Genomic DNA, 26,804 nt, shown 5'->3' on the forward strand with positions numbered 1-26,804 from the left:
GAGAATGAGCCACTGGCCACGTGGAAAGCCCTGATCTGCCAGCGGCCTGCTGCACTGTAAATCCAGAAGCAAGCAAGTGGATATGGCATTGCCTTGTATGCTTGCAAAACAGAAACTGCTTTAAAACAGTCCCTGCTACAAGATGTAATTTGTTCGCAACTTGTTTGTGTTGGCCTTTGTTGCTTTTTGCAAATGGAAGTGCATGGCAGTGTTGCATTAGCACTCAGTTATGTTTATGAAATATGAGCCACTACACTTTGTGAACAGATGTTCAGATATCGCCAAGATTGGTGGATACATTTTCGAAGTACATTTGCAAACGCATTAGAAACGGAATTGGCTGTCCTGGCACTTGTGCTGTGTGCATTAGCAGGCCATCTAACATTGTCAGCAGTGTTCATTTCAGTTCTCAGCACCGTAACTCAGATCAAGTGTCACAGATGCAACCAGTTAAGCTTCTGCATCATGAAATCACTGGGCAACAAATGTATTCTCCGGAGCATCTTGCTCCGTAGGAAAGGAGTGCCATAATGGTGTAAGGTGTAGGGAGCCTCATGCTCTAAGTTCATTGGGAAACGGCTTTATTTCCTAGAAGGATGTGTCAGCAGATTCAGAGTTTTTTTATGTGAAAGTTTGTGCTCATCTGAAAAGAAAAAGAACCTGAATTTGGATTTTAAAAAGTGACCTCCAGTGTGCCGAATGTACGATAATATGAAGACCCCCCCTTCTAATCAGTGGAATAAAAATGTGTTATCATTATATTAATATTATGAATCATGCATTTAAGAGACTTGTGTTACATGTTAAAAAGGGACAATAAAAACAAGCAATTAAAATTATTTACACATTAAAAGGTACACAAATATAAACACAATTAGACCCCGGAGAATGCAAAAGAAAATACTAGCTTCAGACATAAGGGCAGTCAAAGAGAAAACCAAAGTCTGTAGCCTTTTCTCCGTGCTAGGATACCTCTGAGTTCCAAATAATCAATGAAAGGATTACAGATTTCCTCCTGACTGTTCTGTTGTGCACTGTGATGCAAGCTACAGAAAAAGGGGTTGTGCACAATTTTCTCCAAAACACAAATCTCCCGAAGTTCCCATGCCATCTATCCAAGGAAGGTCCAGCTGGGTGATCCAATCCAGAGTTTGATGCTAACACTTCCATGATCTCAAAAGTGAAGGAAATAAGGAACCAAAGAGGTTTGTTCCATCACCTTATTGCAGGAACTTTGTGTAACAGAGGATAAGATTCCCACAATTGGGAAAAGTAAAGATGGGCATACATACCTAAAGTGTAAGGAATTCCTTGAATACATTCTGAAGCATTGTTCAGGCCAGAGATTTCAGACTGCTTTCACCAGAGTTGATAATGTCTGTCTGTCTTCTCTATCTTTAGAACCGTATAAGAACTGCTTATTTTTACTCTTTTTGTCCCTTCCACAGACATGCTTTATAGTTTGTCCCTTACAATGTGACAAGTGTACATTATGCTGAAATGTGTTCTTTCCCTTTTTGCAGCAGTAACCCAGCGCACAGATATTACCTCGCAACTGACCCAGTCACAGGAGAATTGTATGTTTCTGACACAAACACCCGGAGGATTTATCGTCCAAAGTCACTCACTGGGGCCAAGGACCTGACAAAGAATGCTGATGTGGTCGCAGGGACAGGAGAACAGTGCCTTCCATTTGACGAAGCCAGATGTGGCGATGGTGGCAAGGCAGTGGAAGCAACTCTCATGAGTCCCAAAGGTGGAGGAAACTGTCAATTTCTGACGAGAAAAGTGCAGTTCAGCCAGCGCATGATTGCATTTACTGCTGTTGAGTTTTTTTTTAATCCCATCTAGTATTTCCAAAAAACTTATTTTTCAGTTTACCACAAGCTAAGCCATCCAAAAGTAGAACTGCAAATCTGTGACGTTCTTTGATAGATTTTACATTTACATTTGCCAGTCACTGTCATGCGTTACAAATATTTTTTACATGCCATAAAGAATTTATATTGAGCAAATTACGAAGAATGCAATCTACAAGTTCTGTTGAAATGAACAGTTGTTACTTAGGCTCAGTGCTTGGCAGATTGCTCCCAATAAGCACAATGTTTTACTTTTAAACATGCTCTTCTAATACACTAGCTACATCTGGTAAAATACCATAATTTGATATTTAAAATGTGTCGTTTCTGTTAAAATCTTCAACAACATTTTGCAGAAAGCCAGAAAACCTGATGAAAAAATAAGAGTGGGAAAACAGGTTGTTTATGAAGAGTAAAGGTTTATTTGTTTTGACTTAAAGGTGTGGCAGTAGACAAGAATGGATTAATCTACTTTGTGGATGGGACCATGATCAGGAAAGTGGACCAGAATGGAATAATATCAACTTTGCTTGGCTCCAATGACCTGACTTCGGCACGACCTCTGACATGTGACACCAGCATGCATATTAGCCAGGTATTCTTTAAGTAGATTCAATTTGCAGTGTATTTTATGTTTGAGTATGTTTATGGTTCACTTGTTTCCCCAGGAACAGCTGGTGCTGTTTACGACATATCCCAAAGGCGTTCCTCATTAAAGGTGTGATATGGAAGGGAGGTGTGTGCGAGGAAATTGCATGTTGATATGGATCACGCTACTCCACAACTGACCAGCCTCTTCACCTCCTCTTTAAAGGCCATTTTCTAAATGGGGACAGCGGCTTAACTTTGAAACAACACACTGTAGCTCTCCTCCTCACCTTGTCAAACAACTTTCTGGTGGGAAACACTTCTAGATCCATTCTACTGGTTCATGAAACAGGTTTCAGCTCTTTCCCACAAATGTAACTACTGGGAAAGATCTGGTGACAGAAGTTTCTTGGCCTGATACCTTCCTTGATCTTTCTCCCTTAATCTGCCACTAGAAGATCTACTTGTAGGAACCTATTGTGCAGCTGCTTGTCTGTGTAAATTTCACTCAGGCAAACAGCTGTTCGAGATCCCTCATAGTAAGAAGTTGACTGGTATGACAATCTCTGTTACTTTGTCAGTGCCTAAAATAGAAACAGTTTACTTGACTTAGGCTGAAATCCAAAAGTATAATGTCTTCTGTAAGTTGGCTGCACTGAATTCAGTGCTATTTACTTCTGAGTAAACATAAATAATATTGAGATAGGCACTGTATACAATTACCAGTATGCCTTTATGAAAGAAATTTATCCAAGAATGTAAGAATCAGCCCTATCTGTCCACTCGAGTCACCTTCAGAGGCCAAAACGACCTTCCCAGTCATTGTGGCCAAACTTTGAAAGTCTCTCCCCAGGGAGATTGGTCTATTTCCTTCTATTGTTGTCTTCTGCCAGACTTTTTGTTTCATTTGGCATAACCCTGACCCCAATACCTGTTATTGATCATCCTCCCTAGTTTTGGTGTTTTGTGTTTATTTGTTTATGTTTTATTGCGGTATTTTATAATATTATTTTAAATTCTATTTTAACATTCAAATGTTTTAATATTTTTATGTTCACCACTTTGGGGACTGTATTTAGGTGGTCAGATGTTTTAAATAAAATAAATACATAAATAAAATACACTTTCTGGCCAGCTGCATAAACTTGAAAGATAGCAGAGAATAAAGTAATTATCAATGCAATCCTAATCTGAGTTACTCCGGTCTAAGACTATTGAAATCAGTAGATTTAGACTGGAGTAACTTGGTTTAGGATAGCACTGTATGTGAAGGATGGCCATAATAATAAAATATAAATACAGAAGCAAATATATTTGAAAAGTATCCTACTGTAATCTGCTACATCAAATATCAGTGTATATTCATATTTTACCCACACACACAGATTGATTTTTTTAAAGCTTTTTTTTAGTAAATCAAATTGCTATTGCTGAGGTAGAGAAAGAATGACATGAGTTATCTGACTTTCTCTGTATATTGTCTTCACGTTAAGTGCAACAATTTATACCACTGCGTTATATTTATGTTTATATGATTTCTTCTATGTAATTTTCTAAGAATAATATCTTGAACTGTTCTACAATCCAGTCAACAGATTTCTTTTTACTGAAGCCAAGTTTAACTAATTAGTTAATAAAACTGGTTTTTTGTTTGCATGTTTAGGTGCGCCTGGAGTGGCCCACAGATTTGGCTATCAACCCAATGGATAACTCCATATATGTATTGGATAATAATGTTGTCCTTCAGATTACTGAAAACCGACAGGTCCGTATTGCTGCTGGGAGGCCGATGCATTGCCAAGTTCCAGGAGTAGAGTATGCAGTTGGTAAACATGCAGTACAAACCACATTAGAATCAGCCACAGCTATTGCTGTGTCTTATAATGGAGTGCTTTACATTACAGAAACTGATGAAAAGAAGATAAACAGAATAAGGCAGGTCACAACTGATGGTGAGATATCTTTAGTTGCTGGAATACCTTCTGAATGTGATTGCAAGAATGATGTTAATTGTGACTGCTACCAAAATGGCGATGGTTATGCTAAAGATGCCAAACTGAATGCCCCATCTTCCTTAGCTGTATCGCCAGATGGAACGTTGTACATTGCAGATCTCGGAAATATTAGGATACGAGCTGTATCAAAGAACAGACCGTTGCTGAACTCTCTCAACTTTTATGAAGTTGCATCTCCAACAGATCAGGAACTCTATATTTTTGATGTCAATGGTACCCATCAATACACTATGAATTTAGTCACAGGAGACTATTTGTACAATTTCAGCTACAGTAATGACAATGATATTACTGCAGTAACAGACAGCAACGGAAATACTCTTCGTATTCGACGGGATCCCAATCGGATGCCAGTGAGAGTGGTATCTCCTGATAACCAAGTCATTTGGTTGACTATAGGTACTAATGGATGTTTGAAAAGCATGACAGCCCAAGGACAGGAGCTAGTCTTGTTTACTTACCATGGCAACAGTGGGCTTTTGGCAACTAAAAGTGATGAAACTGGATGGACCACTTTTTTTGAGTAAGTAACCAGAAAAAAATGTACGCTGTTTTTCTGTGTAGATACAGTCTTGACACTGCCATTATAATGCATTATAGTATTTATTTATTAGGACAGCAAATGTTTACACACAAAAACAGAATACAGAATAGTTTCAATACAGTTTTAAAATTATAATCTGAAGTAGTTGTCATTTATGGATGCTTTTACATAGTGTCCGGGGTGGGCCCTCCCCCCCCGGACTGGACCCGACCCCCCACCCCCTCGGGAGCCCACCACCAGCCACCCGAGCCCCGCCCAGCCCCCCAACCTACCTGGGAGCCCACGGCACAGGGTTCGGAGGGGACGTCGACCCTCGGCTTCCCGGCCGCGCTCCCGCTTGCGCCCCCGCTGCCGCGGGAGCCGCGAGACCTGCCGCCACCGACGCGGCCTTCACAGGGGCAGCGGGGCCCGCCGCCGCCGCTGCGAGAACCGCCGGGTCTGCCGCCGCCGCCGCCGCCGGGAGAGTTGAGCCCGGCGCCGCCGTTGCCGCGGCGGGGCCGGCTGCGGCCGCGGCCGCCTCTCGCGACCGCGGAGCGGCCGGAGCCGGGCTGGCTGCCCGGCGGGACGATGGCCGCGCGGCAGAGAAGCGGGAGCGGCGGACGGAGGAGGGTAGCTCCGACGCCGCCGCAGCCGCCCGGGGAGGCGGCTCCGGGGCGAGCGCGGCCCAGCGCGGGGAGGGGGAAAGCCCGGATGGGGCGGGCGGAAGGAGGGACGCCCAGCGAGACATCCCCGCTCTGGGTTGGCTGGATGGCTCCTGGGAGGGCTCCCCGGTCTGAAGCGGCACCGGGGATTGGTGAAGGGTGGTGGAGGGAAGAAACAGGCACTAGAGAGAGGGCAGGGGGAGGAAGGGTGACGGAAGGGCAGGGGAACCAACCAGGCGGGAGTAGCCAGGTGTTAGCGACTAGGGCAGATGAGCCAGGGGAGAGGGTTGGTGGAAAGCCAGGGGGCAGAGCCAGGAGGGACTATAAGAAGGGAGCTCCCAGTGACGCCGAGGAGGAGACGGCTAGTTGGAAGGTTGGACACAGAGAGAGAGCGAGTATATTCCAGAACGCCAGATAGGAGGCAGAGCTTGGTGCTTGAACCACTGCCCCTATCCAGTCTGAGGCCGAGGGAGCACCTTCAACCTCCCCCTGGTGGTCACCCCGGGACGGCAGGACGCGGGGAAGGCGCGGCCTGCAGGGCGGGGCCTCACACATAGATTTATCTGTTTCTACATTTACAGAAGTAATTACTACATACCAATACATTTTTATACAAGCTATATATATCTATATCGATATATATAGATCGATTGATTGAGAGAGAGAAAGAGAGAGATTTGTAAGCTGGATCTCTAGTACCAAGTGAACAAAAAGCTTCCATGTTGATTCCGTGTCATTTTAGGTCTTGTTTTAGGTCTTCCTCTTCTCCTACTGACTTCCACTTTTCCTAGTATTACTGACTTTTCTAGAGAATCTTGTCTTCTCATGATGTGACCAAAGTATGATAGCCTTAGTCTAGTCTAGTCTAGGGAGAATTCAGGCTTGATTTGATCTAGTACCCACTTACTTATTTTTTTCTGGCTGTCCATGGTATCCGCAAAACTCTCCTCCAGCACCACATTTCAAATAGATCAATTTTCTTCCTGTCGGCTTTCTTCACTGTCCAACTTTCACATCGATACATAGCAATGGGGAATGCCATAATTTGGATTATCTTGATTTTGGTTCCCAGAAAGACATCTTTATCTTTAAAGATCTTATCTAGCTCCCTCACAGCTGCTCTTCTAAGTTTCAATCTTCTGATTTCTTCATTGTAGTCTTCTTTTTGGTTGATGATTGAGTCAAGGAATAGAAAATCTTGGACAATTTCAATTTCCTCATTGTCAACTTTAAAATTGTGTAATTCCTCAGTAGTCATTACTTTAGTCTTCTTGATGTTCAGCTGTAATCCTGCTCTGACGCATTCTCCTTTAACCTTCATCAGTAGTCATTTCAAACCTTCACTATTTTCTGCTAGCAATGTGGTGCGTGTCATCTGTATAACTCAAATTGTTCATGTTACTTTTGCCAATTTTCACTCCACCTTCTTCTAGATCTAATACATCTTTCCTCATGATATACTCTACATAGAAGTTGAACAGGTAGGGAGATAATATTCATCCTTGTCTGACACAAAATGCAATTTTATTTAACAAACCCTTACACAAACAGCCTACAATCACATGAACAAGCATTGCTGTTCATAAATTTCCTGAGAGCAGCTGGAATATTTGAAATAAAAGGCAGGCCAGAAATAGGGGTGGGAACAAGGGAGAAGAAAATTCCCTGGATTCGGGAATCCAAGCAGTGCATCTACCATTCATGTGCTCTCATAGGAGAACAAAGAGACAGGCATTATTAAAAGCTGAATGATAATGAATACTATTGACTTTGGGAGAAAGGACCACTATTTGCTTTTCTTCTGCCCTTTCACTCTCTCTGAAACAGGTTAGCAGGTATGCTACCACTAGAGAGCAAACAGCACACCTGGTCTGTGGGTTGTTTCCTTGAAAGGGAAACTACGATTCTCAGGTTCCCTAGCAATATTAGAAGGAGGAAATGGGGTAATGGGAAATTAAAAACAAATCCGGAAGTGGATTGGAATAGGATGAAGCAGGTCAACTGAAAGCAGAGGGAAAGCTTAACATCAGGCTGTAACATTCAATGTTAGGGAAAGATCAAAAGTATGCATGGGAGGGCAGACAATGTGACAAAAGAGGGCTCTCAAAAAGGGCAGGAGTAGAACTGCCTATCCCAACCAGATCACCTACTGCTGCTCAGAGAGGTAGCAGGAGAAAAACAGAAAAATCACTGACCAACAGCATGACATCACTTCCAGGGAAAACTTGGAAGTGATGCCAGTCCTCTCTAGAATTACTGTTGTTTTGCTGTAGAGTTCCCAGCATTTCCTAGAGAGCTGTGACATCACTTCCAAGTTTTCCCTGCCTGGAGGTTTCGTCTCACTTACAATGTCCCATATGTCTCTGCATTCTTTGGTCTTCTGGTTGCCAGGAAGGTAGTTGGTTCTGTTTTGGAAGGGAGGTCAGAACAGCATCGGAATATGCTGTGTAAGCTTTCACATTCCCCAGAACTTATTATCAGGCTATGTGTTCAGTTGGAAATGAAGTAAATAAATAAGTCACTCCCCCCACTCACCTAACAAAGGAGAGTGGGGCAGGAAGAAATGCAGCATATGAAACCCAGAGAAACCCAGCATATGAATGCTGCATTGCCACTCTTAATGCCTGTTTGGAAATGACCACAGTTTATACATTAGTTCAGCCCTGAATAAGAAAGCTTACAGATAGTTTCTAGAATGATGAGTAGAATAATTACAGTAGCTGTCCCAAACAAGGAATTATTTTGGATCCTGCAAGATACTTGCGGAACAATTCTCGATTTTTAATGAAATTATCTCACCATTCCTAATTTGTCACCTTCTGATTTGAATCCAAAGTAATGAGTGTATTACCTAATATCATTTCAGGTGGGTAGCCATGTTGGTCTGTGGTAGATGAGAAAGATTTGAGTTCAGTAGCATCTTAAAAACCAACGAGATTTCCAGCATATAATCTTCCGAGAGTCAAAGCTCCCTTCATTAGATACCTTCTTCAGGGGAGCTTTGACTCTTGAAAGCATATACCCTGGAAATCTTGTTGGTCTTCAAGATGCAACTGGACTCGACTCGAATCTTGTTTACCTAATATCAACCAACAAACTTCCATTCTCATGTTTATTTTATTTCTATATATATCATGCTTTCTACAAAGAACACGGATAAGCATTGTATCCCGACAGCAGATTTGTGATGTCTGTTAGGCTGACATTAACTCTACCTAAAGCCAGCATCAACTCTTAAACTGGAATTGAACCTGAAATAAGATTAAGACTTTAGACTAGCCATTTTCATTTTTGTATCTGCTGCTATGCTTATCCTTATGTCTCCCTATACTTTATGTATTCCTATACTTACCAATCTAGATTCTTACTTACACTTTCCTCAATGTCTGCTTCTTCCCAAGGCCTGTAATGAACCATTGTAGTCTGCCATCTGGGTCCATCCCCTGCTTCTTCCCTACATATTTATTTATTTATGTACTTATTTACTTACTTCATTTATATCCTGTCTTTCTCTGCATTGAGGCCCCAAAGTGGCTTGCATTATTTTCCTTTGCTCCATTTTATCCATTTTGATACATCATTTCACATTTATCATATCCATGGTATTTAGATTACCACCTCCATGGAGGAAGGGATTACTTGCATGTGTTTCTGAACAGGGCACAGCACAGGGTTTCCAGGGACACCTGGCACTTACTTCGTGCCATCCATGAGGATCTTCTTCACGCACGTGCCCCAGGGCTGATGCAATGATGTCACTTCCAAAAGTCACATCACCACGCTGAATGCATGAGCATTCAGCCCATTTGGGAGCCAAACTGGCCCCAAACAAAGCGTAGGGACACTCCCACAATCAACGCTACAACTTCACTTCCAGATGTGACATCGCCACACCTGTTGAAAGCGCATTTCTGAGGTGCCTGCCAGTGGCTGGCAACCTCCGGGAGCTTGTCACCTCCCTCCACTCGCTAGGCGATCAGCGGATGAGGAGACAAATCCCCAGGAGTTTGCTTGCCACTGGCAGGCACCTGGGAATCCTACCACAGCACCTTAGTGATGCTGCTATTTAGTAGTCATAATTTCTTCTGCCTTCTGCAACATTTGACATATCCACTTGAGGCACAAGAGTAGTCGAATTTGCTTGATTGGACTGTAATAATTTGCTTGCTTTAATCTGGTTTTACCTTAAACCTTTGTCTTTGGACCTTTAGTTTAGCTCCTCCTTACATTACCTTAAACTTTTGCCTCAGGAGGTCCCTGGTCCCAATCAACACCCCCAATATTTGCACACTCACAGAGCTTCAGGTATTCTCTACTTTACCCAGGCTTTTACCTTGAGCACACTTTTTGTTTGTTTGTATATTGCTGTCTCAAGGTTTTTGCTGCCACTGAAGGCTTTCACCTTAGATGTCTTCTGCTTAACTTGTACTATGGGAAGACTTTGTTACAGATGGTAGTGTGTATGGCGGGGGGAGGATCTTCCTTGCTTAAACAAAAATAGAAATTATTTATAAGAAAGTAGGTATGATGGTTGCAGAGTTTTGATAAGCGTATTGGTTTCAGAATAGTTCATAGGTTTGGTGGTTTCAAAATAATTTTATCTTCCTAAACTGATATCTATAAACTTATTGATAGAGATATTCTCTAGCAGACTGAATTCATTCATGCAGACATAAATTAATTCAGGCCTTTCCATTCAGCTTTCCACACAGTCCGACACAGATAGAATAATTTCTTGCTCAGGTATATACAGACTGACCGAGACGCAGATATAGTTTACGTGATTTAGACAGCATACAGAGTCTTTCAGGCTTCCGTTCAGTTTGCCTGACTCAACTAGAATAAATATTTTGTCTCAGAAACACAGACACAGACTCTCTCAGACTCCACACAGTTTGCCTGTTTTGACCAGAAAGAACATTTTCTCTCAGCCCACTGACTAAAAAAACTCCAGTTCGCTCCCCCCGCTGGGGTACAGCTACCGACCAGTTAGAGCAGTATTTATTCAGCCATTCAGCCCCTTTCCTCCTTTCTTCAGATCCCCCCTGCATTTAAACCCACAGTAACAAATATTAGAAACCCTACATTTGCAAGCAGAAATAAAATCCAAATGAAGTACATTACACACAATATGTTACATGGACATTATACCCTGGAGTGAAGATGAAGTGAAAATACTGTTCAAAAACAAAGGCAGCACCAGGTTGCTTCTAACTGCCTCATCTGAAAGGTATTTTTATAATGATTTACAAGTATGAGAATTCTGTGGTGGGCATAGTCCCAACGCATTAGTGCGCATCTGAAATATTCAACTGCACACTGTGCATTGCTGCATATCTTTTTTTAGGCCCTGCCAAAAGCACAGAGAAACATAATGATGAGAAATGATTCAGCCAGGGGCAGTGAATGCACTTCTTATTCTTCATGAGTTATAAATGTTCTTTCTACTGCTAGAATTGTAAAATCCCAAGTTGGTTGTAAGTGGGAATCGTTGCGCAATAAGAATAAATAGATAGCTTTCGGTCATAGGTTAAGGTCATTGAGATAACCTTTAACCATTTTAAAAAATAAAACATGGAAATGTAGAGCCATAGGAATTAACATGTAATCTAAAGTTTGCCATTGCCATATACGTTCTATGAAATTTGTATTCATCTTGGCATTGCCAAACATATCCAACAACCCATGTGAGAGTAAATATACTTTTTAGTATTTGATATATAAGCTTTATGGATCACTATAATCATGTCACATGCAGCTCAGAGATGAGGATACTTTTTCCTTAACTTGAGCTTTATTTTTTTTAATGATTTAAATCTGTGTTTTCTTTGCTGCTTTTCAATAAATAATGTTCTACTGTGTGTATGTGCCCAATAATCCTACCTTCTACCTTGTGAGTTAAACCAGGTGGGGAACAGAAAAGGGTGATAAATAGTTCTGGAAATGTAACGAGTCTGTTTGGCGTAGCAGTCGTCTTGGGCACACCAGCCTTTATTTGGAATACTGAAGACCCTAGTGTTTTATCATTTCTTCCGCTGTATCTCGTGGTTATTGTATTCTGTTGAGATCTCATTAGGGAAATAGCCACTGGTGTCTGAATTTATTTTAATGGCTTCTATCTGGCCTTAAAAGAAGATTTTATTCACTACCAAGTATCTGTCCTTAAATGTCTGCCTTTTTTTCTCTGTTTTGCATCTTAGAGGAGATTTACATCAAAGTGCTTCATGAACTAAATAATTGCCATCGAACTGAACAGCCATTTCAGGTCCCTGGTCTTGTTGAATATAGACCCTCTGGGCTGCATGAAGAGGATATCCAGCTGTCTAATAAAGGGACCCAGTGTGGTGTCCCAAACTAGACCCCTAGGCAAACTGCCCATCCTTTTGGACTGACATAGATCAGCAGCTAACCAGTCAGTCCTTGCTCATTTCTGGCTGTTCGAGTGTAAACTCTACTGAGCCAAGCTGCTGTTGCTTCAGAGAAATCTGTTAAAGAGACATCTATTCTTGGGACCACTTATTTGGCACTGTTGATTGGTCTTTGCTGAGCAAAACTCATAGAGCTGGGTTCCTCACTGTTTTCTATCATCTGTCCTGTCTATGCATCTTACTGAGAAAAACAATTATCCAATTCTTGAAAAAATGAAAAGAGTCTTGCTGGATCATATCCAGTGCCCATCTGGTCCAGCATCCTGCTGCAAACAATAGCCACAAAAGCAAAAAATCCTGTGTATGCTTACTAATAAACCTTTCATCAAAATAAAATAACATTCTTCATACTGGACTCTTGCACAGCTACTTGAATTAGCCTCCCTTCGAGAGAACTTTTTGGACTATTCTTTTTCACTATTTGGATACATGGTGCTCATGATGGCCCTAATAGTGACTGTTTTTGTATACTGATGTTTGCTTATATGCTGCTAAATTATGCACTTGCACTTTAATAGGAATGTGCAATAACAAAATATTTTGAAAAGTATTCTTTATAATAGCACTTTAGCAGTAGCACTTTTATATATTTAGATATGGGGTCTCTTGGAATACAGTATATAGCACTTATAGGAATTGTTCCTCCGGTCATGAATAGGGAATGAAAAACAAGAGGGAAAAAGCTTCCTCAGAAAAGCTGCACCAAAAACAACAAAGGAAGCACGCCAAGAATTATATTGCCCTATGTACAAATTTACAATAAAAATTACAACAGTGGGTAGCAGTTTGATACAACAACCATTAGGAGCAAGAAAAGTTCCATCAAATTTCTTCAAGCATTCAACAGGTAAGTGGTTCTGTTTGTAGTCACGTCGCTGTTAATGCATGATGTCCCAAGGGCCATAAGAGCTGGTTGAAGACATCAAAGAACGCTGAGTGGCAACGAGCTTACCGGTCCAATCCAATTTGGCTCGTTTCAGGACAAATCCTTCATCAGGCCACCAACCTATAATTTATTATTAAAAGTCCATCATAGACTGTGCCACAATAACAATTAACAAATCTAATATCCAAATACACTGATTAATACTCACTATTTCAATTCCAACATAATCTTAGGACGTGAAAGCAACCATCCAAGTACAGAGTCAATGCAAAGTCCATTCAAAGGTAACAGGGAGGTCATTCCTAAACTAATAAATACTATCATCATTAATGGATCCCATCCCCCTCAAAAGATCAATTGAGCACGTTCATTGAACCATTTCATTGAGCTCTGATCCTGAAAAGACCCACATCTATATATGGAGTCTACCTCCTTAAAAAGTCAGGACCGGGATGGTATCCTGATTGCTTAATTTCTAATCGTCTCTATTGCACACAATCCCCAAGGCACAGCAATAAAGGAGCCCCACCTATATACATATTATTCAGAAATATATTTTTGACGGATTTTTTCAGTAGAACAATTCATGTCCCAAATGCAAGTAGGGGAAGCTCCAAAACTTACACATTGCGGTACCCATTGCGGTATATAAATAGCCTGGTCAATTGTGTAAGTTTTGGAGCTTCCCCTACTTGCATTTGGGACATGAATTGTTCTACTGAAAAAATCCGTCAAAAATATATTTCTGAATAATATGTATATAGGTGGGGCTCCTTTATTGGTGTGCCTTGGGGATTGTGTGCAATAGAGACGATTAGAAATTAAGCAATCAGGATACCATCCCGGTCCTGACTTTTTAAGGAGGTAGACTCCATATATAGATGTGGGTCTTTTCAGGATCAGAGCTCAATGAAATGGTTCAATGAACGTGCTCAATTGATCTTTTGAGGGGGATGGGATCCATTAATGATGATAGTATTTATTAGTTTAGGAATGACCTCCCTGTTACCTTTGAATGGACTTTGCATTGACTCTGTACTTGGATGGTTGCTTTCACGTCCTAAGATCATGTTGGAATTGAAATAGTGAGTATTAATCAGTGTATTTGGATATTAGATTTGTTAATTGTTATTGTGGCACAGTCTATGATGGACTTTTAATAATAAATTATAGGTTGGTGGCCTGATGAAGGATTTGTCCTGAAACGAGCCAAATTGGATTGGACCGGTAAGCTCGTTGCCACTCAGCGTTCTTTGATGTCTTCAACCAGCTCTTATGGCCCTTGGGACATCATGCATTAACAGCGACGTGACTACAAACAGAACCACTTACCTGTTGAATGCTTGAAGAAATTTGATGGAACTTTTCTTGCTCCTAATGGTTGTTGTATCAAACTGCTACCCACTGTTGTAATTTTTATTGTAAATTTGTACATAGGGCAATATAATTCTTGGCGTGCTTCCTTTGTTGTTTTTGGTGCTGCATGAATAGGGAATCACTTTAACCATTTAGTACATAAAGTTTCACTGTGTATGTAAATACGTTTGCATAAATTGTTGTTTATTATATCATTGAACTGAGACAGTTATTTTGAGAAAAGGTTTATTAGTAAGCATACACAGGATTTTTTGCTCTTGTGTATACTTACCATGTTTCTCTCCTTGCAAACAATAGCCAGCCAGCATGGAATAATTGTAGAATATTGGACAAAGATCTGGGAGGCCTAGGTTTAAATCTCCACTCTGTCATAGAAGCTTATACACTGGAAATCTTGTTGGTCTTTAAGGTGCTACTCAGGTGATATGCAATTTTAAGGCAGGACATATTTTTTAATTAATTTAATTAATTGGTACAGCTTTATAAGCCTCTAAACCTGCAAGTTAGCTATCATGATTAATTAGGGTTACCAGTCCCTGCTCCCACCTTCTGCCCCACCCCCCACCACCACTTACCTGGCCAGTGAGGGGGAAAGACAGGGGAACACACCTACAGAGGCGCACTCCCGGGTAGTGAAGCACACTCCTGTGCACCACAGTAGACCAATTTGGGCCCCAAACAGGCCTAATCAGGCCCATTTGAGGCCAAAATTGGCTCACTGCAAAATGTGGGAGCATTCCAGGGCCCTGCATGATGATGTTGTGCTGCCCCAGCAGCACTCCCGTGCTCCACAGCAGGCTGATTTCAGCCCCAAACAGGCCCAGTTCAGCCCACTGCAGCGCATGGGAGCCCTGCTGGGAAGGTCCTGGAGAGCTCCTGCGCTTCACCCCAACAGGCTGAAATGGGCCCACTGCAGAGCGCGGGAGCATTCCAGGGCATAATGCCCTGTGCGATGGCGTCACTTCCCAGGAGTAACGTCGTCACACGGGCCAGGAGTGCAAGCACCGTGAGGAAGGTAAGTGATGGGTCTCCTGCTGGGAGGGTGATGAGACCTGGCAACCCTGTGGTTAGTAGCTGTTGTTGAGATACCTGTCCTTCAGGACGAGGATGGTTCTTCTCAAAAGCCTGTGTAAACTAGGCTTGTTATATACATACATCCAGAGGAAAAGAAAAAGGCCCTGCACTGGAAAAGATCATTCTCTGTCCCTGGCCCTGGAGAACTGAGTCAGATGGACCAGTTCTCTGGCTTTTTGTATGGCAACTTCATATAGGCCATTTTCACACTGCTTACCAATCGCACAAAACTCCCGGAACAATGCATTTTCCAGATAATCAGAGTTATCGCGGGAAATTGCACCAGGAAGGCGTGTCGTTCCGGAAATTTTGTGCGATTGGTAAGCAGTGTGAAAAAAATACGTAGAAGAAGAGAAAGCAAAAGAAGGAAAACATTTAAAGGTCAGTTAAGGAAACTTAAATAGATAAGAGGAAGAGGGAGCCAGTGACCAAAAAAAGAGAGACATGACTGTAATGGCAATCAGAATGGATTAAGGAAGCTGAAGAACTCGGGACAAGGGGCAGAAGAGGACAAGGTGGGAAGAGAGAGACAGAAAGGGTCGCAATACTTAATATAGGCAATGCTGACAGCATGATCAAGGGCTTTATTTGAATCAAGAGAAAGAAAAAAGTAAGTTCTGCTATTCATTGATAGGGCCAAGCAAGAATGAGTCACATGAGACATCCCCCAAACAAGAAATTAGCTTTTTCCACAGCTGTTTTCAGACTTGGCAGCCATCAAGGAGGCATGGCTGTGGAACAATGTCAAGAAATAAAGAAGAGTCCCCTAATTGTCTGTCTTCCCGCACAGTGTTATGACTGCCACTACAAAGCAGGAAAGTGCCCTGCATTGCCCGGGCAACCAAGTGACTCCCTCTTTTTTCCTATGTGCCACTGTGCAGTCTCTCACAGCATAGTACAAAAAGGTAAGAAACATTGCCTGGCATTATGGGCATACATCTCCGTCTTCCACCCCGCTGCTGCATCTCACAGGACCAAAATATAGGAAATGAGCTGCTGGGTTGAGTTCCATCCTCCTCTGAAAAAAAATGCCCTCCAGGCAGTCAGGTGACCTTTCTCTCTTCCTGGTACTGTGCAGGGCCAGGGTCTATCTTTCAAGTCAGAAGTGCAACGTGGAAAAGATGGAAGTGTTCCCATCTCGTTACGGTGTGTGGCAGACGCTATACATGTCAGTGGGAACATGGCCCACTTTCCAGTTCAACTCCAAAGGCACAGTGGTAGCCTGAACTTCAGGGAGAAAACAGCCCTTCTGCATTTCACTAAAGGAGTTGCTGATTTGGGTTCCATCCTAAACTGAAAGGACTGCCCCCCTCAACCTGGGCCAGGCCATGGCTAGAAGGGATGAGGCACCCTTGAAAGAGACAGAGGATCCATACAGAGTGAAAATAGAATAACACAGAGAGCTGGAGAGTTAACAAAACTCAACCAGCAAAAACATCAGTTTCAAGCATTCATTGTAATACCCAACAGTGGAAAGCCCACTAAAATGAACCATAGTCCAAGTACCCACACCCTGTGCAGTATACTCCACACAAGAGGGGAGGCAAGAGGCCAAAGGCACAGAGTGAGACGTTACAGTAAGGTCTAGCCAAGTAGGTCTAGGCAAAGGTCACTTCCCAAGGCAGCAGTGCAAGTGTCCAGGAAACGATAATCCAGAGTACATGCTGCCAGTCTCCAAGGCTTACTCTCAAAGTAGTAGTAATCCAGGCAGAAACCTGGAAGAGAAAGAGAGGCAGAGGCATATGTGTCCAGAATGGGAAGATCCTGTAAGTGCATCCTGTAAGGGGTGAAGCCACCAGTGTGCATAGTGGGGATCCTCCATCCTCTGAAAGTGCTCTTAGACGTTGGAGGTGTAGGGGTACCCGCATTGTCCTACAGCTGCAGGCACTCCAGGAGAGACATGCTGTAAGGCGCTTGGACCAGACACACTGTGTCTGGGAGCAGAGGGCAAGAGGAGATAGCTGAGGGCCAAGGAGTTGAAATGTGGTTGTCACTTCCATAATGTCTTCCACCATCCTCTCCTCGTGCCTTGCCCTGAAATGTTTGCTACTGGCCCCAGAGGAAACTGAGTAAGGACGGGCCCTTCCACCCATTCCTCCTGCATCCTCCAGGTGCCTGGGGAGAGCTCGATGGATGGAAATCTCACATCCCCGATGCTACGAAAAGCATCAGCTGCCCATTTCCATACATTTAAGTCTCTGCTAAAGGGACAGTATCTTTTTCTCCAGGCCTGTTGGCAACCCTATGCTGCTTTTCTGTATTCTCTTACAGCCTTAGACAAAAGAATCTGATGTCATACATGCAACCTCACTGCAGACCTAAGGACGCCAAGGTCACATGAGGCCCATTCGGTCATTATAATTTTGGTAGCAGAACAATACGCTGCTCAGGAAGGATCCTCCTGATACACCAGTTGCTGTTTTATGTGACTAGTGCTGCTCATGTATTTTTCAGTTTCAGAACAAACCTCAAATATCTGATTTCCAATCACATGTACCAAGCTGGAAGAGATGCACTTTGCCCTATTCATGCAAAAATGGTGACCATGCATATTAAGAAGATTGCACATAGCACATTTGCTCCTTAAGCATGATAGGAATATTAATTTTTTTTAAAAACTCTCCAAATTGTGATATGATTTCTCTCTAGTGCCTACATATAGATGTTAAACACAAGCAGGCATATAATGTCAGAATGCTTGGGAAAGACATTTTAAAAATAAAATGTAAGCTTAAAGATTTGGTTCTCCATTAAAATTCAGTTTAAATATTTAATTGAATCTAAGATGGTTCGTTTTTAGGGAACCCCCTCCCAGGTGCCATCTAAAGCGTTTTCCCTGATTTAATAATTAATTTCTCTGTCACAAAAAGATCATCAGTCATATGGAAGCTAACGCCATCTTCAGAAACTAATCGCCTCTAAATGATGCAACTTTTCAGGCACTTCTAAGATTAAATGTGGCCAGCCATCCTTGGCCATCAGATGCAATCAACCTGTCACAAGCTCCATTTTCACCAGTACTTATTCTCTCCCAGGGCGCTGCTTCCTTCGTTTTGGTTCCCAGGCGTTCTCTAGACATTTTATCTCAGGCTGTGATCAGTTGCCTTCTGCCTGCCACAGCTCACCACAGATAGTTTCCCTTCATTTCACCTACCTGAATGGTTAGTTGGCCTTGAACAAAGGACATACATCAGTTTAGTTCAATCAGGTCTGTTCTGCAGTATTGCACACTGAAAACTCAGAAGGAGCCTGAGAAATAGGGACACAGCAAATGATTTTACGTTTTCAGCAAAAGCCCCCAGGGTTAAGGGTAGTTGCTTCTTGCAACAAAATAATCGTGCTGTGCTTCTCACGTTATGTTGCAAACGTTTGGGTGGTGGAGGGTTAACGCAATGAATACCTTTGTTTCAGTAGCATACAGTGTGTGAAACATTCTGTATCTGACTGCCAAAGCTGTGGTGGTTTGCTTATTGTGCTGTGTAAAAATTAGGTAAACAACAAGCCCAGCAAGTCCATAGCCATCTTGCCTCCTTCACAGGATATATCTCCTAGGTAAGACTTAAAGAATTGTGACTTGCATTACGCTTCTGCAAAGTAATTGGTATCATATACCGTGCTTAAAATTGCACCTGCTTGAACTCAAACACCCCTGTTATCTATGATGCAGTGCAAATCTTTGTCACTCCATAACTTTTTAGATATTCCGTATCAGGAAGGAATATTTTGGAGTTTTATAAATTCTGCTTTGTTGTGATATCTGACCAAGTGATATCTGACAAAGACTGAACCATCTTTATTTAAATATCTTCTGAGTTCATTGTCAGCCCTTGAACAGGTGAAACTGCTTTATAATAATAATAATAACAACAACATTTGATATGCAACTTAACACCCACTCAGAGTGGTTTACAAAGTATGCTATTATTATTCCCACAACAATCACCCTGTGAGGTGGGTGGGGCTGAGAGAGCTCAGAGAGAGCTGTGATTGACCCAGGGTCACCCAGCTGGCTTCAAGCGGAGGAGTGGGGAATCAAACCCGGCTCTGCCATTCATAACCACTACACCAAACTGGCTTATATTGAGCCAGGCCATCCGACCAATCTTTTGCATCATCTGCTACTTGATCATTTTAGCTGGAAGTGCAAGGGATTAAACCTGGAACATTATGCATGCAAACAAAAATGCTGTGCCCCTGAGGTACAGCCCCACCCCAGCCCTGAAAAAAAGTCCAGTTGAAGTAGCAGGTAAACTCCATAATCAAGCGAACACAGCGCAGTGTGGATGAGACATTAATTTCTCTCCAACCTAACGGGATGGTGAAGAGTATAGACATGACCGAGGCTTTTACCAGCCTGAGATTTCTCCTCTGTAAATAAAATCTGAACAAGGTTTTCAGATTATCTAGCCAATAAACAAAAAAAGGCACTGTGTTCCTTGTATTATGTACGTTCTATGAATCTGTAGAATTTTGAAATAAGAATTTTCTCGCAGCCCATTGAGGTCATCCTGTCGTTACAGCAAATGGTTTTTTATGGGCCACTTGTTGAGTGGGATCCAACCAGCTTTCCATTGGGGAAAAAGGAAAGGAAAAAGGAAGGAAGGACTCCCTTTCACCATGCAAAAAAATTATTCCAGGGATCATGAGACCTGCATGGCCAAAAGACTTGTGGGATAGGTGCTGTGGTAGGTAGGACAATTGGATGGTATTGAATGCAGAAGCTGGCTAGATCTTACCCGTTACAATACTCGAGCACTACTTACGTTGTCAGATAGAAATCTGAAAAGTAGACACTTGGGCAGTATTTTATCTACTTCATGGTGTTCTTCTGTGATACAGGGCTCTGAAATAAAATATATTCTCTTGAACTGTAGGACATCTTGCAGCCCCAATAGTTGCTTTACAAAAAAAGATCACTATAACTTTCATCCACAAACTTTTAGCACTTGCCTCCTCTTGAAAAGATCTAAAGACAATTATAAAGCCTCCATTATAAATGCAGAGGAGCTGGGTATTTTTCTGGCTTGCGGAAATCTCCAGGGTGTCATGAAGCCAGAGCAGTAACACTACCAAGGGTATGATCAACGGAATCATCCTTTTCAATATATCAGAGGAATATGCCAGAGGGAATTCATCTGAAAAGGCCTCTGGACTTTGAAATGTACTTTTGCTTTCAGTCTAGACTCCCCCCCTCCCCCCCGTTTCCAGGGCACATTTTGAAAATATTGTTTGAACTTCACAGCTCTGGAACATTAGAGGAAAAATGCAATAAGAACCTTTGTGTGACAGTATTCGTCGTCATCATTCCCAATTAGTCATAGACGTAGGCTACGAGAAATCTGCATTTGATGAGTAATTTTTCAACTGATAACAGCAAATGGGGTTGCCAGCTCCTGACATGTAAAAAATGCTCTTGCATTAATGACTGGAACAAGAAGTGCAGAAATTGTGTGGCCTGTTTCTGTGACTCAGCAGTCATCTCACCTGCCTGCCTCACACCTGCTGTGGGGTAAAACTGGCTTTGTTTGCTGCAGCAGGCAAAGGAGAGGCGAGCAAGTTACATGATTACTACAAGAGAGATGGAAAAACTGATCGTGTCTAAGAGCTGTTTCCCCAGGACTTTTTCCAGGTTGGAACCTGCTGGTGTCAGAACACCTTATGAGAATAATGACGATGATGATATTCTAATAATAGAATAACTTGCCAGTTAGATGGTCATTGTAGGATGAGTTCTGAAAAAGTAAATAAACATTGCAAGAGCAATCTGCAGGCGTATAAGGCGAGTAGCTCTTTGAATGTCTTTCATTTTGTCATGTCTCCTCCCTTTCAAGGCAAAATGGAGTGCATGGTATTCACTCCTAGGCCTGAAAAATATATCCGGGGCCAAAGTGAGGGGGGAAGTTGTGGTGTTAGGATAAGTTATTACATAGATAAGCCTTGGCGTAAGTTTGTTTAAAATTTCCAACCTATTTTATGCCCTGTGCTATCTTCCTTCTTCGAGACGACATTGGAACTTCGTAAGATTCTAACTGGGGAATGAGGGAAGCGTCCCTTGTGATCACAGAATTTGTTTTCCGAGGTGGTGCTTCATGAGATAGAGCCACGTGACTGGAAACGCCAGATTCCAGAGTATGTCATTTCCCCCTCACTTTCTTAGCTGAAAGAAGTTCAAGAGTAACAGTAAGCAGGAATTTGGGAAGCGTGCCACTTTCCCTAGGAGCCCGGTCTGCTTTGTCTCTTCCTTGTAGGATTCCCCTTTAGGGGAGGATTCAGGCACCTCATCGCGCCCTCTCTGGCCCTCACAGTCAGCATGCAAATTTAGCTTCACTTTCCCACTTTGCTTTCCTACTCTCTTGTGTTCTTCCTCCGTACAACCAGGTCTGCCTCAGAAATACTCTTCCTTATTCTTTCCATACTGTGATTGTATTTCCATTTTTTATTTTTATTTCTTACTACAAAGTTAAAATGCACATTTAGGAGATTAGTGAATAATTGTAGAAGTGTTATCTCGTTACTCTGGCAGATTAACAGTCTTTCCATTCCATTTGGAAAGTTTTTATGATGCTGCAGAATACCAAACCTTTTTTTAAAAAAAAAAACCCTAAAATTTCAAGTAAAAGATTCTGTTAAACGACTGCTGACAAGTCAGATACTTGATGTGTTGCTGTTAATATTCTTAATTCTTTCTTAAGTCCCTCACCGATATGAGATTCAAAGGAAGGCGCTACCTTCTTCTCTATTGCTAAATAACCACACATGGCTCAGATGGCAAAATTAATCAGGAGTGAACAAAGCCTCTTTCTTTTCGCCCACTTTCGGCCCACCTCTTTCTTGCTTTGTTCGCACACACATTCTCACTGAAAACATTAGTACATCTTGCATGAATCTTTCAAGGCAGATATGACCTTTCTTAATTATGTTTTGGCAGATGTATTTATAAGAACGAACTTGAAAATCCCACAGTGAAATGGCATTTGGTCTTGCTGCTTGTTGTATTGTACAGAGATTTCCTTTCACATTCCCTCTGCTATAGGAACTCGGAAAGAAAAGTGCAATATTCAGGTGCACTAAACAAATGTTGAATCCATCACAGCTCAGAGAAATGAAACCTTACATTTGTTCCATTGGCATATGAATAAAATACCAAAAAAAAACCCCGCTCTTTCTTCTTTTAGCCCCTAGAAGAATTAAAAGTTTATAAAATATTTTCATATTCACAAGTGTTGTGATCTTGTAAATCTGGCATACTTAATGTGCCATAATTGCAGTTTTTCTCAGAATTATAGTGCAAATAGCACAAGTCTGATAATGAACACTGCCACATTTGTTCTGTTTGAGACTATTCCTACTTAGAGAACAGAAACAAACATGCTAAAAAGAAATGTATTAAAAATGCTGTAGAAAACCATGTGAAAACTTTGAAGAGAAAACCATATCTTTCTTCATGGGTACTTACACCAGTGGCTGGTATCATAACAGTGAATAGTGCTCCTTATGTAATTTAATTTCTTAATTACTTAAAACACATACTTAAGCATACAAATAAAGTTTGCAGACCCTCAGTGGGGCAGGGCCCAGCTAGTGTTGGCCAGTGGCCAACAGTGTGATTTCGCTTCCAGGAAAACCCAGAAGTGACATCACACCTCTGATATTGGCTAACAGCTCCTCCCCATATCCCCATCTTCCATCTTCCACTGGCTACTTGGCAACCCTACACACAAGGCAAACCGAAAAAAGGGGGGGGGAAGCTTCCTTCACGGAACTACTCAAAGGGGAAGGAAAAGGAAGCGTGCCACACAATAAGGGGATAACTGAATTCTCTAAGGAGACTGTATAAATTTAATAATTCAACAAGTGAGTTATACCCTATGTAGTAAATATCCACAAAAAGTGCTAAATCCAATTAAAGTGAGAGAGTACAGTCCCAGGGATTATATAATCAAAGTTCAGACGGCTGTATGTTGACCACGACGTTGCGTAGTCACGAGGGGAAGCACCCGTAGCAGCGGCAACGAGCAGTACTGGTCCAATCCCAATTTGCTCGTTTCAGAGGTACTCTTTCGTCAGGCCCACATTCTACAGGTACAATATCAATTTTTGTAAGCACATGCATATCATACAATTCATGAACAATTACAAGCATATTAATAACAACTACTTACAATTTACACTTCCAACATCTGATACAAAATACAACACCGTCGGGGTGGCTTTTCACAAACAGCAAAGTCATTCAGCATCATGGTAGGGGTGGGGCTCGTTGGAGTTATTTTTAACAGCACCAAGGCGGTTCCTAATTGACAAATCTTAAACAGGTACCACCCATCCTGTTCGCCTGAGAATACAGGAACACATGTCTCGAGTCAGAACTCATAATGAGGATATGCACCTCTACCAACATCTTTGGGGGGTGCATGGCGATAATAGGACTTTCAAATATTCAGTGTTGGAGGTGGTAAACAACCCGGGCTACAATAACCGCTTTCTTCTACAAGCGGAAATACGTTGGATATTCAGACTAAAAACCATTGTTCCACAGGGTTTAAATAATGATGTGGATCTTTCTGTTTTCCTCTGAGCATACATAGATTTCCCAGATGTATAATCAACCCCCTTTCCTTATGCTAGAGCCCATTAGCTTCCTCAGCACGATCCTAAATAGAGGTGTATTGGTTTTAAGTAAATAGAGGTATATATATTTCCTATAGATATATTTTCAGAAATGTAATTTTTTAATTTTTTAGAGTTGAATTTTTCTAATGTTGTATTTTCCTAATGATGTATTTTATTTATTTATTGAATGGGATAAGTGCAATATAATTACTTGTAAATACACCTCTATTAATTATAGGTAGGTTTACATCCAAGGTCTGTGTTTTTGAATTTATTGGTGCACGGCCACTGTAAGATTTGTCCATTAGGAACCGCCTTGGTGCTGTTAAAAATAACTCCAATGAGCCCCACCCCTACCATGATGCTGAATGACTTTGCTGTTTGTGAAAAGCCACCCTGATGGTGTTGTATTTTGTATCAGATGTTGGAAGTGTACATTGTAAGTAGTTGTTTTTAATATGCTTGTAATTGTTCATGAATTGTATGATATGCATGTGCTTACAAAAATTGATATTGTATCTGTAGAATGTGGGCCTGACGAAAGAGTACCTCTGAAACAAGCAAATTGGGATTGGACCGATACTGCTCGTTGCCGCTGCTACGGGTGCTTCCCCTCGTGACTACGCGACGTCGTGGTCAACATACAGCCGTCTGAACTTTGATTATATAATCCCTGGGACTGTACTTTCTCACTTTAATTAGATTTAGCACTTTTTGTGGATATTTACTACATAGGGTATAACTCACTTGTTGAATTATTAAATTTATACAGTCTCCTTAGAGAATTCAGTTAACCCTACACACAAAGCATATTTTGTAAAAAAAATCTTTAAAAATTACCTGAATTGTAAAAAAAAAAAAAGCAAGTCTCTAAAGTAAACCTCGACTAACAAATATGAACACTGTAATAGTACTATTGCGAAAATATTAGCAGTTTCATAACATGAGGATTGTTCAGTTTGTGTTAAAAACTGTCAGGAAGTTGGGCGGACAAGTTTGTAAAACACTCAGAAGCCAGGAGAGTATGGTTTTCTTATATGCTTTGAAATTAAGTACTATTAAAACCCAAAGAGAAGGCACAAACTCACAGCAACAAAAGTGAGGTTTGTGGCTTTAAGGCCATGAGCCAGTTTACCTCAGCCTGCAATAATTCAAACATGGCACAAGGCCTGATTGGTGGAAGTAATTAGAGAATCCACCAGTCAAAGGAGGGTAGCAGGGAACTACTCTCCTTGCTGCATTCTTCCCTCAGCAGGCATCCTGCTGTTGCAACTGACCCATCCTCACTCTCAAGGGGCAACGCAGGAATAGCTGGTTGCCAGTTGGGGCTGAGCATGAATTTTTTTGTGTTTCATTTTTTTTAACCTGCTCTGCATGATGGGAATTATTTAAATAGGCCGAGTTTTTAAAAATGATGGTTAAGCCACAGCTAGTTTGGCAGGAATGGGGCGGGTTGCTCAGGACACGTAGGGTTAATTGGCAAACACCCAGAGGCATCATAGTGATGGGGGAATGTCCAGAACAGGCCATCACATGCGGTGTGGCTGAGTGGTGCTATGAAGGAGCATCCTTGGGAGTGACGGGCATCTCTTGGTAGGTGCCTTGTAGCCCACCAGGGAGGTGGATGAAGCTGGGTGCCTCTTGGCATGGGAGGGCTGTGCAGGCTAGGATAAATGTGGGTGAGAATGCCAGCCAAGTTTGGAGCCAGAGCGGACTTGCCCGGTGGGCACCCCAGGAGGTTGCCTAGGGCAGCCCGCCCTCAAATAGTAACCTTAGAGTTAAGTAAGTAACGATGTAGATCATTCATTTAAATATTTAAATAAATAAACCAACTAGTTGACCATAGTCAATTGTGTTTGTGTAATTATTGCCTTGTGTCATATTTGGGGGTGCTGGGGCAACAGAAAGCCTGAACGAATGTGCACCTTGGCTCTCTAACTCATGGAACTGCATTAAAAGTAATCACTTGGGATATGCCTATTTTAAATAACAGTTAGCATTTATTTGCATTATTTCAAGCGTTCAGTCTTTCACATATATCGTCGGATGAAGCATGAAACAAGTCTTGTGACATAGGCTAATATTGTTATCCAGAAGAAAGGTGGACATCACTATTTTCCAAAATAAGCAAGAGGAACAAAAAAGTGAGCGGCACTTCGATTGATGCTAAAGAGATTGTTTATTGAAACACTCGAAGAAGCTAATTTATTTATGCATTTTATTTATAACCCACCTTGCTCACAGAGACTCAAGGATAACAATGAAGTCAGATGGAATAAGACATCCAATAAATAAGACATCCAATAAACAATGCAAAAGGACCAGAAGTACAAAATTAGAAAGTGGTGCAGAGAATGGATTACAAAAGTAGTAGACAATGTAGTCAGAGTAAGATAATACATAAACTGTGCAATAGACTAAAATCCTGTTTCTTTTATAAATGCACTCCCCTGAACCATTCCATTTTACTGCACTAGATACTTTCCAAATATATAAATATTCCTCTTCAAGCTAATGGTCCTTTGATATCTCCATAATGCAAATTAGATAGATACTGAGACAAAGAAAACAGCCCCTAGCTGGTTAATTATTTCCTGGGTGAATTGTGATCTGAACCCAGAACTTTCTAGATCACACTATTACCGCCATACTGTATATGCATTCCATCTGGGAAACGTGCAGTATGTCTTGTGGTGATTGCTTTTTTAGAAGTCGTATGAGATACTCCTTGTTTCATAAGTAAAAACTGTGATTATTCATTTTTGTTTGTGCAGCCTAT

General features: G+C 41.7%; 1 protein-coding gene across 1 annotated transcript in view; it reads left to right on the forward strand.

Annotated features, from left to right (window-relative positions):
- Window positions 1–26,804, forward strand: part of LOC129336562 (teneurin-3) — a 208,115-nt gene that overhangs the window by 150,534 nt on the left and 30,777 nt on the right. Inside the window, exons 17-19 of the mRNA XM_054989724.1 lie at window positions 1,524–1,756; window positions 2,300–2,454; window positions 4,111–4,985. Of these exons, the coding sequence (XP_054845699.1) occupies window positions 1,524–1,756; window positions 2,300–2,454; window positions 4,111–4,985 (1,263 nt within the window). The remainder of the gene's footprint in view (window positions 1–1,523; window positions 1,757–2,299; window positions 2,455–4,110; window positions 4,986–26,804) is intronic.

Source organism: Eublepharis macularius, chromosome 10 (assembly GCF_028583425.1).
Source record: "Eublepharis macularius isolate TG4126 chromosome 10, MPM_Emac_v1.0, whole genome shotgun sequence".
Lineage (NCBI taxonomy): Eukaryota > Metazoa > Chordata > Lepidosauria > Squamata > Eublepharidae > Eublepharis > Eublepharis macularius.